At 42.1% G+C, this 17,440-nt stretch overlaps 1 protein-coding gene across 1 annotated transcript in view; it reads left to right on the forward strand.

Moving 5' to 3' along the window:
* The window catches only part of pfdn1 (prefoldin subunit 1), a 79,898-nt gene that overhangs the window by 28,917 nt on the left and 33,541 nt on the right, over positions 1-17,440 (forward strand). The window contains exon 3 of the mRNA XM_069898599.1: positions 2,938-3,022. Within this exon, the coding sequence (XP_069754700.1) occupies positions 2,938-3,022 (85 nt within the window). The remainder of the gene's footprint in view (positions 1-2,937; positions 3,023-17,440) is intronic.

Raw genomic sequence — 17,440 nt, forward strand, 5'->3', positions numbered from 1 at the left:
TTAATTACAAAACAGAAATACTACAAATTGGGAGAAAGAGCGCATGAAGTATTATCATGGCAACTGAAGGCTGAAAAATCAGCAAGAGCTATAAATGCTTTACCAAAGGAAAATGATACGGTGACATACAATCAAAAAGAGATAAATGAAACATTTCAACAATATTACAAAAAATTATATAAATCTGACTTCCCGGGGGATGAGGCCTGAATAGATAAGTTCTTAGATGAAGTGGAACTCTCGAAGTTGAATGATGAGGACAGACAGGAATTCTATTGACAATTTAACAAGGAAGAAATTGAAAAAACACTGGGGATACTTCAAGCTAACAAATCTCTGGGCAAGGATGGATTTCCGGTCAAGTTTTATAAAGAATTTAAAGAGCTGTTAATGCCCTTGTTTTTGGATGAAAAAGAACAAGCAGTGAAAACCCAGAAATTACCGGATTTCTTCTCAACAGCAATAATTACTGTGTTGCCCAAAAAGAACAGAGATCCTAAGAAAACTTCATCTTATGGACTGATATCTCTTTTGAATGTAGATTACAAAATAATAGCAAAAACATTAGCAAACAGATGGGGGCAATTTTTACCTAAATTAATTCACGTAGGATTTGTTCTTGGCGCGACTATTCAACATAATACATTTAGCTCAGATGCAGAAAAGGCATTCGACAGACTTGAGTAGCATTATTTTGTTTAAGTTAGGAAAAGTTAGGTATTGGACAAGGATTTATAAATCGGGTTAAGGCTCGATACCAAAATCCACAGGGAAAAAATAATAACTAATAGCCAGATATCTGGAATGTTCCCATAAAGCTGTTCGAGCAAGCAGGGCTGCCTCCTTTCTCCAGCACTATTTGTTATGGTGATAGAACCTCTGGCAGAAATGATCAAGGGTGATCCTAAAACGAAAGACTTTGAAGCCGGATAAGTTCAACACAAGATTAGTTTGTTTGCTGATGATGTTTATGTCTGAACCCGAAAGTTCCATGGAGAAATTACAGGAAATTTTAATAAAATATGGGAGAGTATCAGCATATAAAATAAATATGGTAAAAAGTGAAATTTTACCAAGAACAAACCAAAATTATAAGCACTTTAAAAGTAAACTATGCTTAAATGGAAAAAATTATGGGATTCAATATTTAGGAATCATGCTCGATGACAATTTGAACAATCTATATAAATTGAATTATTCTCCCTTATTGGCAAAAATAGAAAAAGATGTGCAGAAGTGAAAGGACCTGCCCCTGACCTTAAATGGAAGGGTTAACTGTATTAAAATGAAGATCTTGCCAAAGATCCAATATTTGTTCCAATCAGGACCAAAATATTTATCAAATATGTTTTAAAAAATAATGATATGGTTAAGCTAAAGTGCAGAGGATAACATTGGACAAATTGACGTGGAACTACAAATCAAAGGGTTTGAGGCTTCTGGATTTTAAGAAATACTGTCTGGCTTCACAGCTGAGGCTTTTGGCATTTTTCTTTGAATAAGAATCACCAAATTGGGTACATGTGGTGCTACACGGGTTGGAGGAAGGTTACCCAAGATTTTCTTTATAGGTGGAACGAAACTAATTAAGAAAAAATCTTCTAATCCTATTCATTTGATTAAAGTATGGCAAGACACCAATGACATCATAGGGAGGAAAACTGTAATTTATATAAGGGCTCCATTATTTATCTCACTTCATTTACCACTCCCCCCTCCAATCCAGCATGGTTGCAACACGCAGTCCTGTCCAGCACTTGCCCCCACACCCCCAATTCAGAAACCCTTCGAGTTAGAGTGTGTCTTTGTTTCATGTGAATGTGAAATCAGCGCAATTAGTGATTAAGAATAAAGTTGGTGATTTTGGTTGATTTTACAAGTTTACACTTCAGTTCTTTTTCATACTGTTAAATCCTTCTTCTTTCTTCTTTGGCTTGGCTTCGCGGACGAAGATTTATGGAGGGGTATGTCCATGTCTACTGCAGGCTCGTTGGTGACTGACAAGTCCGATGCGGGATGGCAGGCACGGTTGCAGCGGTTGCAAGGGAAAATTGGTTGGTCGGGGTTGGGTGTTGGGTTTTTCCTCCTTTGTCTTTTGTCAGTGAGGTGGGCTCTGCAGTCTTCTTCAAAGGAGGTTGCTACCCGCCGAACTGTGAGGCGCCAAGATGCACGGTTGGAGGCAATATCAGCCCACTGGCGGTGGTCAACGTGGCAGGCACCAAGAGATTTCTTTAAGCAGTCCTTGTACCTCTTCTTTGGTGCTCCTCTGTCTCGGTGGCCAGTGGAGAGCTCGCCATATAACATGATCTTGAGAAGGTGATGGTCCTCCATTCTGGAGACGTGACCCACCCAGCGCAGTTGGGTCTTCAGCAGCATGGATTCGATGCTTGCGGACTCTGCCAGCTCGAGTACTTCGAGGTTGGTGATGAAGTCATTCCAATGAATGTTGAGGATGGAGCGGAGACAGCGCTGATGGAAGCGTTCTAGGAGCCGTAGGTGATGCTGGTAGAGGACCCATGATTCGGAGCCGAACAAGAGCGTGGTTATGACAACGGCTCTGTACACGCTGATCTTTGTGTGTTTCTTCAGGTGGTTGTTTTTCCAGACTCTTTTGTGTAGTCTTCCATTTGCCTTGGCGAGTCTGTTGTCTATCTCTTTGTCGATCCTTGCATAAGATGAAATGGTGCAGCCGAGGTAGGTAAACTGGTTGACCGTTTTGAGTTCTCTGTGCCCGATGGAGATGTGGGGGGCTGGTAGTCCTTTAATTACCTTGCTGTAAAATGATGCAACCTGACAGTAGATGACAATATATGTGTCTTTGAAAATTTTGTATTTAAATTCTTTGTGTTTCTACGTATTTCTTGGGAAGAAAATTGAAACATAGCATAGATTAATAATTTCTGATGCAAAGTTTAAAAATATGTTTTTAATTTTTAGGTTTATCCTTCAACCAAAAGTAGTAATTCATAGTCAGCTCCTTGAGAAACAAAAAGTAGCAGAAGAGAAGATCAAGGAACTTGAGGTGAGTTCTCATCATTCATGGTTTCAGTACAGAAGTTAAAATAAAGAGTATTGAAATGGAATTTTCATTCTAAAGCCATGTTTTGCTAATTTGTAATGACTCTTGACCTTGAAGGCTTTCTTTTTGTCATGCTCAATTGGATGCTTTTGTCCTGCATTATGTTATTCATGCTTTCTATTGATTGTTCATTCGCCTCTGCTGACGTTGTTGTGAATGAATAAGAACTCAAGACCTGCTAAAATATCCCCTTCTTGGCTTATCCCACCTTCACAGATTCAAACACTCATTCCAACTGACAAATTCAGCAACCTAGCTACCTTGCATTTCTCTGTATAGCCCTCAATTTTGCTCTTTAATGAGGTGAATTATTTTTAACTTTGCAATATTGCCACTTATGCATTGTGTTATCTCTGCTTTTGCAGAAAACCATGTGCCTTTTTTGTCTTTAAGTTTGTTTGATGAAATTGAAAAAATAGAGATGCTTGTGTTTGAAAAGTATCAGGTTTGGTGGGTTCACAGAGAGACAAGTCTGGACACAAGTATAACAACCAAAGGTAGCTTTATTAGACACGTGGGAGACAAACAAGGGAACACGTCAAATGATACTTAATTACTCTACTCTTTGGCTTGGCTTTGCGGACGAAGATTTATGGAGGGGGTAAAAGTCCACGTCAGCTGCAGGCTCGTTTGTGGCTGACAAGTCCGATGCGGGACAGGCAGACACGGTTGCAGCGGCTGCAGGGGAAAATTGGTTGGTTGGGGTTGGGTGTTGGGTTTTTCCTCCTTTGCCTTTTGTCAGTGAGGTGGGCTCTGCGGTCTTCTTCAAAGGAGGTTGCTGCCCGCCAAACTGTGAGGCGCCAAGATGCACGGTTTGAGGCGATATCAGCCCACTGGCGGTGGTCAATGTGGCAGGCACCAAGAGATTTCTTTAGGCAGTCCTTGTACCTTTTCTTTGATGCACCTCTGTCACGGTGGCCAGTGGAGAACTCGCCATAGAACACGATCTTTGGAAGGCGATGGTCCTCCATTCTGGAGACGTGACCCACCCAGCGCAGCTGGATCTTCAGCAGCGTGGACTCGATGCTGTCGACCTCTGCCATCTCGAGTACTTCGACGTTAGGGATGAAAGTGCTCCAATGGATGTTGAGGATGGAGCGGAGACAACGCTGGTGGAAGCGTTCTAGGAGCCGTAGGTGATGCCGGTAGAGGACCCATGATTCGGAGCCGAACAGGAGTGTGGGTATGACAACGGCTCTGTATACGCTTATCTTTGTGAGGTTTTTCAGTTGGTTGTTTTTCCAGACTCTTTTGTGTAGTCTTCCAAAGGCGCTATTTGACTTGGAGAGTCTGTTGTCTATCTCGTTGTCGATCCTTGCATCTGATGAAATGGTGCAGCCGAGATAGGTAAACTGGTTGACCGTTTTGAGTTTTGTGTGCCCGATGGAGATGTGGGGGGGCTGGTAGTCATGGTGGGGAGCTGGCTGATGGAGGACCTCCGTTTTCTTCAGGCTGACTTCCAGGCCAAACATTTTGGCAGTTTCCGCAAAACAGGACGTCAAGCGCTGAAGAGCTGGCTCTGAATGGGCAACTAAAGCGGCATCGTCTGCAAAGAGTAGTTCACGGACAAGTTTCTCTTGTGTCTTGGTGTGAGCTCACACCAATTATTCTACTACTAAACAGCTATATATACATTCACATCAGACCCTAGTTAGACTCCGATACCAGTTGCCGCCTATCTTCTACATGCTTCTGCATGTGTATACTCTTCACAGATAGGAACTTTCAAACACACTTCTGATTCCCTGTACCAACGGGGTCGTGGCTCACTGCAAGCACTGATCTATCACAGTATTATGGCTCAACTTAAGTGTAGTGCACACCTTACCCACGGTGATGTCAGCAGTAGCGACATGGTGTGGAGTGATGTCTGGGATTTGGACCAAGAGGGAGAGAGAAAGAAATGTGGCATGCATTAATTTTTATACTATTCTGTGCTGAGAGTCTAACCAATGATGGCACTAAGTCATTTAAATAAGTCAACGGCAAGGCGTGCACTAATGGGTAGTTGGAGTCCAACCTTGATTGGCAGGTGATGCGACTTCCAAATAAATTCCAGAGAGGCCACGTGTTCCTCCTAATTCCACATATAACATTCCACCCCTTGGAAGTCACATCACTCGCCAATCACTGCAAACACAATGAACTGGTTTCTAAACTGTAAAATCTAAGTAACATGTTATACTGTTAAAAACGTGTCTAAAATGACACAAATCAAGTGGATCGATGTATACCCAAGTGCCTTCCATATGATAGACAAGACATATAATCAAACTCAATAATAATACTTCACTAGCTTCCCCTCCCCCACCCCATCCAAACAATGTTGTTGTATATCCGATGGAGGAGGGTGTTGTGGGAACTGCTCCCCAGTGTGAGAGGGGAGGGAGGAGAAATAAAATTGTCTGTGTTCACTGACTCGTATGCCTAGTTTCTTTGGCTTAGCTGGCATATGTGTTCACCTTTACCACCAGCATCTATGAATAGGCAGTGCAGGGTCATCCATAAGGTGCCAAAGCCATCTCTTGGCTTGCACATTTCGCACCTTGGCTTCATATTTGGGCACTCACTTGGCACAGAGCCCAATGCCGTCAATATGCTAATCCGTGGTGAGGCAGGGAAGGCGTACATCTTGGGTGCACACATATTCTGGAGAGCGCCCCATTTTTCTGGACTATTGTTTGATGCCAGAATGCTGTTCCTGCTTTTGTTCTCTTTAAACAGGTGCCACATATACTTGCGTTGGTTCTCTGTAACAATGGACAGGAGGGGTCAGGATTGAAAGTTGGCCATGTTAATAGCTTTTAAATAAGAGCTTCTGAAGCACCCATCCCATGAGGAACTAGTTTCTATTATTGGGGAGGACTGGAGGGACACTGTCATTACCGGGTGGTTTCAAAATGTATGCAATATTTCCTGCTAGTGGATGATATGATGCAATATTATAAATAAAAGCTGATATTACAAATTCTTGAGTGTGCTGAGAGACATTGGAGAAGAGTAAATGCCACAGCTCAGGGTTCAATTGAAAGGTCCAAGGCAAAGGTTGTGGAGCTGGAAATTCCTTTGATAATATGTCCATGGCAACACCTTTTGCCTGAAAGTTTTCTGCATAGTTCATGGTAACAGCTCCTGCAGCTAAAACAAGCTGATAGTATGGCTCGAATTGTGAGGGAATTGCAGCAATCTGTTTGGATGAGCATTTTGTAAACCCTCACATCGAGAAGAAGAACAGGTCTTCTCCTGTTTGGGGGTGGGGGGAGAGTGTTTTGGAGAGCACACAAGATAGATTAGTCAGGGACCACCTCCAATGGGGGAGGACTGGAGGGGGTTGCCGACTGGTCCAGTTTGGAGTGGGTGGCGCATGGGAAGCTCCACCCCCATGGGGCTTCCCCCCACAATGCTCTCTCAAGAAACCATACACGTCTCTGTGAGTCACCGAGATGGTGACGTCACCAAACTTCGCCTCAGCCCTACAAACGAGTAGATGCTCCCTGCTCTGTTTACTCCAATCCCCCCCAGGAGGATAATGGCTTTGCTGGACAGTTTTCCCGGTCACCAGTCCCATGAGGGGCAAGAGCACCCCTCCAAGTCAGGGTGTATGGTAGTAACTAAATCACTAAATGGCGCTTGCAGGTGTCAACATAGATACCCATGATCAGTGCCCACTCTCTAACAACCCATGTCCCCTGTTGTGCCACTGTAACCAGCTGTGCAGGCCCCATTTTAGGAGGGCAGGGAACTTGGCCCGGACCACAGTCACCACCTGTTCCCCTAGGGTGGTGCTGCTGTCAACCCCTTCTGGCAGTGCCCACAAGATGTAGCCAATCATCGGTTGTTTAGACAAACTGCCCAGGGCACCTGCTTCCTGATGAGAGAGGCATACATTGGCAGTCCCCATGGCCCACAGGTGTAACAGCAGCGTGGCTAAGTGTTAGCCTGTTCTCTGGTATTATCGGTCCTGTCAACTGGTTAGTTCCTTGACAGAGTAGCCCTGGGACTCTGTAATTTCACAGTGACTGCATGTGTGCATGAGATCTTCCCATCTCCAGCTACTTCCCTGTTTTGGAAGGTCAGCAGAGTGCCTGCATGGTCATTGGTCGGGCTTGCAAAGTCTCAGGCACACAGAGGGGAGGACATGTGTCATAGGACTCAGCATCCATCCATACAAATCCATCCCTCAGTCATGTATTGATCCCTTCCCCCTGCTGGACAGTGGCTAAGACTTTGCCTGGGTCAAGCTGCCAGCCAGACCTAACACTTTGTTGAATGGTATATTTTTACAGCTCCTCCCGAATCCTTCCAATGTCTAAATTTATGGAGTTACAATTACTTTGCAATTCCAAAACAAAATAATTTTCCAACAAGGTTAATCACATCCAGAGCAAAGCCCCTCATTTAATTGGTTTTTCATCCATAGTGTTAATTATTGTCCACAATATTGGAGACAGCAGATACGAGATTACAAAAGAGGCATTGTAGTAGCTTGCCAAACTTTTATTGCACCTTCCAAAGTTGTATAGTTGCACATGGAAGGACAAGGTTGGAAGATGCTCAAGTACCCCACCATTTCAAGATCTTCTGCTAGACGTATCTAGATTCTAGAAAACACATTGCATTTCTTCATTGTCATTCAGTCAAAATCCTGGAACTTGTAGCTTAACAACACTGGGAGTAAACTTCATCATAACATATCAAGAACATAGCTTACCATCACCTTCTTGGGGTAATTTTTGATAAAAAATTAAATGCTCGACTTGCTAGTCGTATCTACAACCAGACAATATGGAAAAAAAGAGCTGATTAATTTTAGTAGTGATGTTTCTTGAATGCAATGTTAAGCATGTGCTTATATTTTAAAAAAAAGTATACCATGCAAGGAAAAGACAGGTGTTACCAGTGGTATTTTAAATTTAGAGATACAGCATAGTAACAGGTCTCTCTGGTCCAGGAGCCCATTCCACCCAAATACATCCTTGTGACCAATTCCATACGTCTTTCGAACGTGGGACGAAACTGGAGCAACCAGAGGAAAAGCATGTGGACATGGGGAGAACATACAAATTTTTTACAGGCAGTAGCATATTCGAACTTGGGTTGGTGGCACTATAATAACATTGTTCTCACCACTACACTAACTGTGCTGCCCCTGGTTATCGATGCTGTTTTCTACACTGTGCTTCAGTGGCCTTTTGAGGTTAAGTAGATGTGTGGTACGAATATAGATAGAAATTCTTTCCTTTTTTGAAGTGCATTTTCATGTTCTCTGGTTTTTCCCTAACCAATGAATTTTTTTAAATTTCAGACCCATAAATGTAGATAGGTACAGCAGCTACTTTAGGAATTACAGGGTCACTGAAAGAAATAAGTTAGATGAATCATAGATATAACGTTGTTAAGAGAAAAATGTTGCAGAACAAGATGCGCTTTGGATTTTTTTATCAATGGCTACCAGCAGAAAAAGCTCTTTATGTTTATGCTACTGACTCCTGTATTAGCTTGCTCCCACTTCTCTTAATACTTAAATGCCTCTAACTTGTTATATTTTGCCCAGCGTCCATACAAAAATTTGCTCCAATTTGCAACTTGGGAGATTGAAGCCCTAAGCTTCATCTTCGTTGTGAATTCCTTTTCCTACCCATCCCTCCCTCGAGTTAACAACTGAACCAGGTTGTTGAAAACATTCAAATACATTTGTGCTTCAATTTGGGCTTTGATTTCTTTCCATGCAGTAATTTTTCTGTTTCTGCACAAAATTAGAATGAGGCTATGTTACTCTCTGAACCTCTCATAGATTTTAAGAGATCATAACTAATTGATAACTTGAATCCATGTGTCTTCTTAATTTTAATGCCTTTGATTAAAAAAATCATTGAGATTAATCATTGATCTTAAATCAGTTCTTGATAATTGAAGAGCCTCATGCATCATCTTTTCATGTATAAATATTTCTGAACTTCACGTGTGAACAGCGTTGTTGTAATTTTAAAATGATGCTCCCACTCCCGAACCAAGGGAAGAAGTTTTACTCATTCATTTTATTTCCCCCTCACGACCTGAAAACTTTAATCAAATCATTCATTCATAAACTAAGTCCTATGGAATTCAACCAAAGTATGTGTAATCTCTTGTAATTTGAAGCAGGAAACCACAGTTCATTCTGGTAAATCTACATTGTACATTCCAAGTTCAGCTCATTCTACCAAAGATCTGGTTGTTGGAACCGCTCATGACAATTTATGGCCAGGACTTTACATGCTGTGTGTAATTCCTACTGCTTTGTGTTCTGCTCCTCTAGAGCTTCTTGGTTTGGCAGGACTGGTAGCTTATTATACCAATCATTGTGGAATGTGCTAATTTTCTCTAAATATATTATCAAGATTTTTCTCTCTTCAACAGAACTCTGTTTTGAGAACTGTACTTTTTAAATCCCCTTCCAGTGTTTTGGCCTATGCACTAATGCAGGTTTTTATAATTTACTATTCTCATCCTTTACAATGGTTTCTCCACAGATTGCTCAAAAATATATTTGTACTTTCTTCTGTGCAAGAATTATTTGCAGTTCTTTTTGAATAATTGGCCAAGTTTATAACTTCAAAGATTTCATGAAATTTTGAACCAAGGTTAAAAGTTAGACCAGCGGTTTTCAACCTTTTTCTTTCCATAGGATGCCATAGGTGCTCTGTGGTTAGTAAGGGGTTACTTAAATTGGTATGTAATTGGGGAGGGGGGGGGAGATTGAGAACCACTAAGTTAGATGAATTACAGGTATTGGCGACTAGTTAAATATACCATTCTTTCATTTAATTTAACAATGAATAAACTTGACTGAAACTTACAGCTTGCTGAAGTGCTATTTTGTTAAATCATGAAACAAAGTATTGTGAAAGTGGTAATTTTTAACATTACTACATTATTTCATTGAAAAACTAATGACTAAGACTATTTCATAAGAATACAGACCTGAAATTTGTGGAAAGATCAATATATGAAAATTATAACATTTCCCCTTATTTCTTCCTTTTAAAGATGTTGATCTATTTGCTTTCTTCATTTAAAAAAAAGAGCATTCAAACAATTAACAACAAAAACTACACAGTTCTGTATTAGTCATTTATCAAAATTATGGAATTAAATAACATATTCACGTGTCTTAACAGTTTAATATTATAAAATGAACTGTTGGAGCTTTATTTTTAATTAGGGAATATTCTAAACATTTTGCAATCACAGAATAATGTTTTTATTTCTTGTAAACCTACTGGAACAAATTGCAAATAAGGGTTATAAATGAGCAGTTAATTTGTTTAGCAACGGAATTAGTTTTCTGTTCAATGTTTTAATATTCGGCACGTAGGTACAATATTCATATTGTATCATTATCAAAACTTGCAAATAATCAGTTATGGGGCATCATAAATTTAGTGATTACTGTATTGTCATGGCGGTGGGGGGGGAGGAGGAGAGAGAAAAAAAAGTAGCTCTTTTTCATGTTCATTCAGAAAAAAAGTCTGTTCCAAAGCTTTGTCGTAATGTTCAGTGATGCAATTTGTAATTTATACTTCCATTTCTGTAAACATGATCTGAAGTTTAGAAACACCACATAACATGGTAAGCAGAAACCAGCATCCTGTCAGAGGAAATTCTGTTGTAATGACTGTAAGGCTTTTCAAATTTGAGAACAGAATTGTTCAACTGTGTGCATTTATTTTGAAACATCATCCCAAGGCTGTAGTATCCTCTGATGGTGGTTATTACCCAGGAATATATTTAACACAGTTAACTAATTCACGTAAATTATAAAAGTTAAATAAAGATTCATGTTCCCATCTAGAGTTCAAAGTTCAAATTATATCTGTTGCTGGATTTGAGTATTTTTAAGTGTGCAAAGCTGATTGGAGTGGTAGAATCCAGGCTGCAGAGAACTCAATAATTCTCTGAAAATTAGGGAATCAATTTTAAAACCCATTTCCTGACTGGATTGTTCTTGTGTTCAACTAGCTATCGTTTATCATCCACTTGTAATTTGGAACACCTTGTTATGTGTTCTTGTCAGCATCTATTTCAATATTAAGTGTATATATTCCTGCAAATTAACTTTCAGATCTTTCTACGGCATCAACATCTTTCAAAACTTGTATTTCTGCAAATTTTCCCAACTATTTGTTCTTCCACTCGTGAGCACGAAATTCCTTTGTACTGGCCGTAATCTCTAGAACCAGGGAGATTCACTAAATGATGGGTTGTGGTGCATTTTTTCCTTTGCTCAGTTGTTGGAGTCCACAAGGAATTGAATACTAAGAATCTTAATTACTGTGAACATCAAAAGGAGACAGTCATTTACTTGTTTCTTGGTGTAATATTTTTCTTTATTGATACATGAACCACTTAAAAACATTAAAAAACACTTCCATTTTATCAAGAGGTGAAGTTCCACCCCACTCCAGATTTGTCTCGTATCAAAGATGGTATAGCAAATGTGTTGCAGTGCAAAATGAAGAATGAGAAAATGATCAGATGTAGTCGAGTTGAATTTAAGTAAAAGTCATTTATTCAATCACACGCAGCTTTTTAAAACCTGCGCATTCCAAATAACTTCATCAAATTGTGACGTCATGACGTCACTCAGATCCTTCCGAGCCGGTTCGATTAAGCCTCCAGTGAGCCGCTACATGCTCCTCCCCCCCCACTCCCCAGAACCAGCGATAGGAGGCTAAACCTCTGGTGGCATTACTGTCCACTGCTCTTGGGTGATTGTCCATGCTTTCATATCGGGAGTCATGGCAAGGGCCAATCGAGGTTTAGATGAGTGGGCTTTAGTTGGACCATTGTAAATGTCTCTGGGTGCCCCACCCCCCCCCCCCCCAGGGTGCCCCAGCCCCCCAACATCCAGTACACAAGTTGTACAATTGTTTTGTAGCATTCTGAAGGGGTCCTCATATGGCCTATGTAAGGGTGGCCTGTGTGCACCTCTCCGCACAAACACAAACTCACTGTCCTGGAGTTCCTTTAGGATGAAGGGTGTCATTCCACACCTTGACATGGCAACTGGGGCCAATTTTCCAAGCCTCTCCCGAAGTCTGCCTAAGACTTCAGTCAGTGGCACCTCCTGTCCGCATGCTGTGGGCACGAACTCCCCAGGTACAATGAGTGAGGCTCCATAAACCAAGTGTGCTGATGAGGAGTTGAGATCCTCCTCGGGTGTCATTCTTATTCTCAGGAGGATTCAGGGCAGCTCATCTGCCCAGTCAGGTCCCTGGAGGCAGGTCATCAGTGTAGCTTTCATGTGCCTATGGAACCGCTCCACCAGGCCATTCAACTGAGGGTGGTAGACTGTTATGTGGTGGGGCTGCATTCCCAGCACTCACAACAAAATGTCCGAAAGTGTGGAGGTAAACTGTCTGCCTGTCAGAGATGACGTGCGTGGGTAGGCCGAACCAAGACACCCAGGCAGAAATAAAAGCTCTGTCGCATGAATCGGTTGATGAGTCTGTCAGAAAAACAGTCTTCGACAACCTAGTGAATCTATCGATGACCATTAACAAGAACCTAGACCCTTGTGAAACCGGAAGTGGGCCAACAATGTAGACATGCACGTGGTTGAATCTGCGCTGCAGTGGCTGGAAAGGCTGAAGCGGCACCTTCGCGTGCCTTTGCACTTCTGCACATTGGCAGTCCTTGCATGTCTTTGCCCAGTACATGACCTGCTTTTTGAGTCCATGTCATACAAACTTGTCAGCTATCAGGCAGACCATCGCTCGAATGGAGGGGTGGGACAGTCTGTGAATGGCATCAAAAATGCAATGTCTCCATGTAGCAGGGACGATAGGGCGAGGCTGACCTGTGGAAATGTTGCACAGGAGAGTGATGCCTTGCGGCCCAAAGGCTACATCCTTGAGTCGCAGGTTTGTTTCAGCAGTTCTGTAAGCCAAGAGTTCATCGTCCTGGCGTTGAGCTTTGGCAAGCGCCATGCAGTCTACACCCGGAGAGAGGGCATGTACTGCTTGAATGGAGGAGCAGGACAAGGCATCAGCCACCACATTATTCTTACCGGAGATATGTTTAATCCTGGTTGAAAACTTGGATATGTAATATAGGTGGTGTTGCTGGCAGGCTGACCAGGGATCTGATGCCTTCACGAAGGCGAACATGAGCGGTTTGAAGTTAGTAAAATCTGTGAAGTCGCTGCCTTCCAAAAAATAACAGAAGTGTCTGACTGCTAGGTACAGCGCCAACGTTCCCTATCAAATGTGCTGTATTTTGTTTCTGGAGGGCGGAGGTGCCTAGTAAAAAACGCTAGAGGCTTCCATTGTCCACTGGTGTACTGTTCCAAGACCCCGCCTACTGCCGCATCGGACACGTCTATTGTCAAGGCACTTGGTGCATCCATTTGTGGATGGACCAGCAATGTTGCCTTCGCTAGAGTGTCCTTGATCTGCGGAATGCAACCATTGTCTCCTTTGTCCACTCAAGTTTTTTGGCATCACTGGACGAGGTCGAAGAGGGGTTTCATGGTATAAGCTGCAGAGGGTAGAAAGCAATGATAAAAATTGACCTTTCCCACAAATTCCTGGAGTCCTCTGATGGTATCGGGCATCACGAATTTGAAGATGGTTTCCACCTTGCTAAGCAATGGAATGACACCCCAGTTACTGATCTGATGTCCCAAGAACTTGATAGAGGACTGTCCGAATTTGCTCGTGGCAGGGTTCACAGTTAGCCCAACCTCCTGTAGGCTGCGGCAGAGTAATCACAGTTGCTGCAGGTGCTCTTTGTGGGAGTGGCTGGCTATGAGTATGTCATCCAAGTATACGAAAGGAAGTCCATGCTATGCCCCACTGTGGCCATCAGTCGCTGAAATGTTTGTGCAGCATTTTTTGAGCCCAAAAGGCATTCTCAAAAATTCAAAGAGGCCGAATGGTGTTATGATGGGCGTCTTGGACACATCCTTCGGGTTTACAGGTATTTCATGGTACCCATGCACCAAGCCAATTTTAGAAAATATTCTGGCCCTTTGAAGATTAGGTCTGCAGTGGTAGCATCATTGAAATGCCTGTAATTCCCCGCAAGGTCTCCAGCTTCCCGTGGCTTTTGGCACCATCTGTAGCAGGGAAGCCCACGGGCTATTTTATCTGCTTATGATTCTAAGTTCCTCCATTTTATAGAACTCTTGTTTTCCAAGCTGCAACTTGTTGGGTGCCAGGCATCGGGCTTGGGCATGTAGAGGAGGCCCACGGGTGAGGATATGGCGTGCGTCGCCATGTTTTGGTGTGGCAGCGAAGAACTGGAGAGTGACAATGTCCAGAAATTTCGCAAGAAGTTTGGTGAATTCATTGTTTGAGTACTCCATGGCATCTAGGTGTGGGGCGGGTAGTTTGGTTTTTCCAAGGCAGAAAGTCTGGAATATTGAGATGTTTACCAACCAGCGCCCTTTTAAGTCCATCATCAGTGAGTGGGCTCTGAGGAATTCGGCACCCATTAATGTTTGGGACACAGCAGCAATAATGAACTTCCACATGAACTTATTGTTGCTGAATTTCAAGGGTATAGTCGAATGTATAGCCGTATATATGAATTGAACTGTTATTCACCGCAGTGAGTGCCACACCAATGCTCCTGGTATGGGTGTCAAAGCCCGAAGGAGGAAGAATACTAACCTCTGCACCTGGGTCAACTAGAAATTTGCGCGAGGAGAGTCTGTCCCAGAAGTAGAGTAGGCTGTTACAGAGGCTAGCCACCGTAGCCATTGTCACGGAGTCATGATTGTCCAGTGGAATGTGCGCCCTTGTCACTGGTACTCGTGGAACTGGGCCTTTGGGTGTAACACAGCACTAATTTCTGTGGGCCTTGCTGTTTTGTGCACCACAGAATGTCTGCACGGGCAGTCACTGTTTGAAGGTTATCAAAGTCGTCGTCAGCCAACATAAGGTGGATGTCTTCTGGCATATGCTCTAAAAACAACTGCTCAAAGAGCAAGCAAGGCCATCTGCCAGTGTCAACATGTCATTCATTAACTCCAAAGGTGCACGGTCCCCCAGGCCATCGATATGGAGGAGCCATGCAACTCGCTCGCATCATGAAAGACCTTAAATCCAAGAGCTGGTGGATCCCACTACTCAACCAGCCATGTCCTGGTTGAGGGCACCTAACACATGATAGTACTTAGTGGTGTCCACTTCTATCTTGCAAATGCCTGCCTGAACCAAACTTCAGGTTGAATGGTCCAAAAGACAGGCAGCTTGAGTGAAACTGCTGCATTGTCCATGTTGGGCCTAAAATCCGTTTGGACCCGTAGGGGTCACCAATTTATCAACTGTGTTGCAGTGTGAAATGCAGAACAAGAAAATGATCAGACGTAGTGGAGTCGAAGTTCTGTAAAAGTCGTATACTCAAAATAGTCACACACAGCTTTTGAAAACCCCTGCGGGTTCCAAATGATGTCATCGCATTGTGATGTCATGATATCACTCGGAACATCCCGAGCCGGTTCGAATGAGTCTCCGGTGACCTGCTACAATGGTCTCAGGTGGGGTCTCCAGAATATGGTGTCTGAGGTCATGATACAATGAGGCCTCACAATACCTTTGTATTATAGATGCAGCAAGTTACTGAGATTTGGCCCTCTGCCTCCAGATCAGGAGGGGAACTGTGTGCATTGAATTCAGGTGGTGGCTCAGAAATGGTGAGATCTACCACATTTTTCAGATGTATATATCCTGTAAATTGGCTGCAGTAAAAATTGTTTGTGAATTAATATGTATTTTAATAGTATTGCTTAAATTTTGAAAACATTTAATGTGCTGTGGCGTACAGTAAATTAACACAGTGGCATAATTGGATTGCATTCATTAAATGTCTTTCTGGGTGCGAATCTTCAATTGACTAACGCAACTGTTTCTGATATCGACAAAGTGACTTGTTTTACAATTCATTAGCTTTATTAACTTAATCCGACAATTGATATTAGGACAGTCTTTATCTTGAAACTTTATAAATACCATTGGGTACCTTAGTTTAATGTTTAAGTCATTGTCTAAAGCTGTAATTATTTGAAGAGTGCAGAAGTGATTAGTGACTGGCTTGGTGCACACAATTTTTTCTGTATGAAGCTATGCTGGGCACTTGATTTGGCAGACGTGTGCAGAATAAATGACTAAAAATAATCTCCTTTGCGGGGGCTTTACACTGGCAGTGGTTTCTGATGTAATGCATTGAATGTAGTTCTTTGCAAAAGGGCAGAGGGGAACTAACACATTTCTGGTAGGAGTGGCATTCCTTTAAACTGCTGACGCATTCAGCTGTTTGTATCTGTTGCTCCCAAAAGCTTGGACCCAGAATGTCTTCCCCCACTGAGTTCTTTCAAAAATGAACAAAGCTGCATCTGTATATGGCTGGAATATGTGAAAGTTTTGCACAATGTACTTGTGTGAATTCCTTTTTTTTGTTTGAATTCTCTACTGTGCATTTGAAATGTGGGGTGCATTTGTGCCGAATGTCTTGAAACAGTAGAGGCATTTTCTGATGGAATCAAATCCTTTATAAATGTTACAGATACAAGTATTGTAATGTTGGCAATTACCTAGAATTGTTGTTCATTTCACTGCTTCCCCTAATCTTTGCCAACATCAGACCAAAGTTAAATAGAAAGTCTTTCTTTTGTTGATCAGATTCTTTGTGGAATACTGCAAAGTCATTAACTCAGAATGCATTACCATTATCTAAAAAGTACTGCTAATCAAATAGAATTGAATTAATTTTAGCTTTTGAAGTGCATATAGAGTGCAACCTGATTTGCATGCTGGGTATCATTTTTCATGTTCATGAATCTGATTAATTTAGCTATTCAAGAGGTTTTTTTTGCATCACCCTTGCTTTGAAAGAGAAAAACTTTGAATTATTCTCTTTCTCGACCCCCTAACGTGATCCTTAAGTTTTCACGAATTTAAGAACATTTCTCCATCTGAAGTCAAGCAAACGTTTTGTACTCAGATGATTGTCTGCTGGGTCTCTGAGATAACAACACAAGATGTTGGAAACATTCAGCAAGTGAGGCAGCGTCTGTGGGAGGGAGAAGCAGAGTCATTGATCTTTCATCATATTGTTTGTTGACTCGTTTAATCTGTTCATTCTTTGTTATCTCTAAATTTTCTTCGACTTTGGCAGTCATATAGTCCAAGGCTCCGATCTTTTAATGTATCTTGATAGCTGCAAGGATCACATTACTAATTACTATTTTTGTTTTCTTTTCCTGTGTTTACCCTCCTGGTTTTTCTTTTTTTGTGTGCCATGTCTTTGATAGTACTCTGCCTGCCACTTGCTGGAACCAGTAAAGAGAGTACCATTCCTACCGCCCAACCAATT

The sequence above is a fragment of the Narcine bancroftii genome, chromosome 9 (assembly GCF_036971445.1).
Source record: "Narcine bancroftii isolate sNarBan1 chromosome 9, sNarBan1.hap1, whole genome shotgun sequence".
NCBI lineage: Eukaryota > Metazoa > Chordata > Chondrichthyes > Torpediniformes > Narcinidae > Narcine > Narcine bancroftii.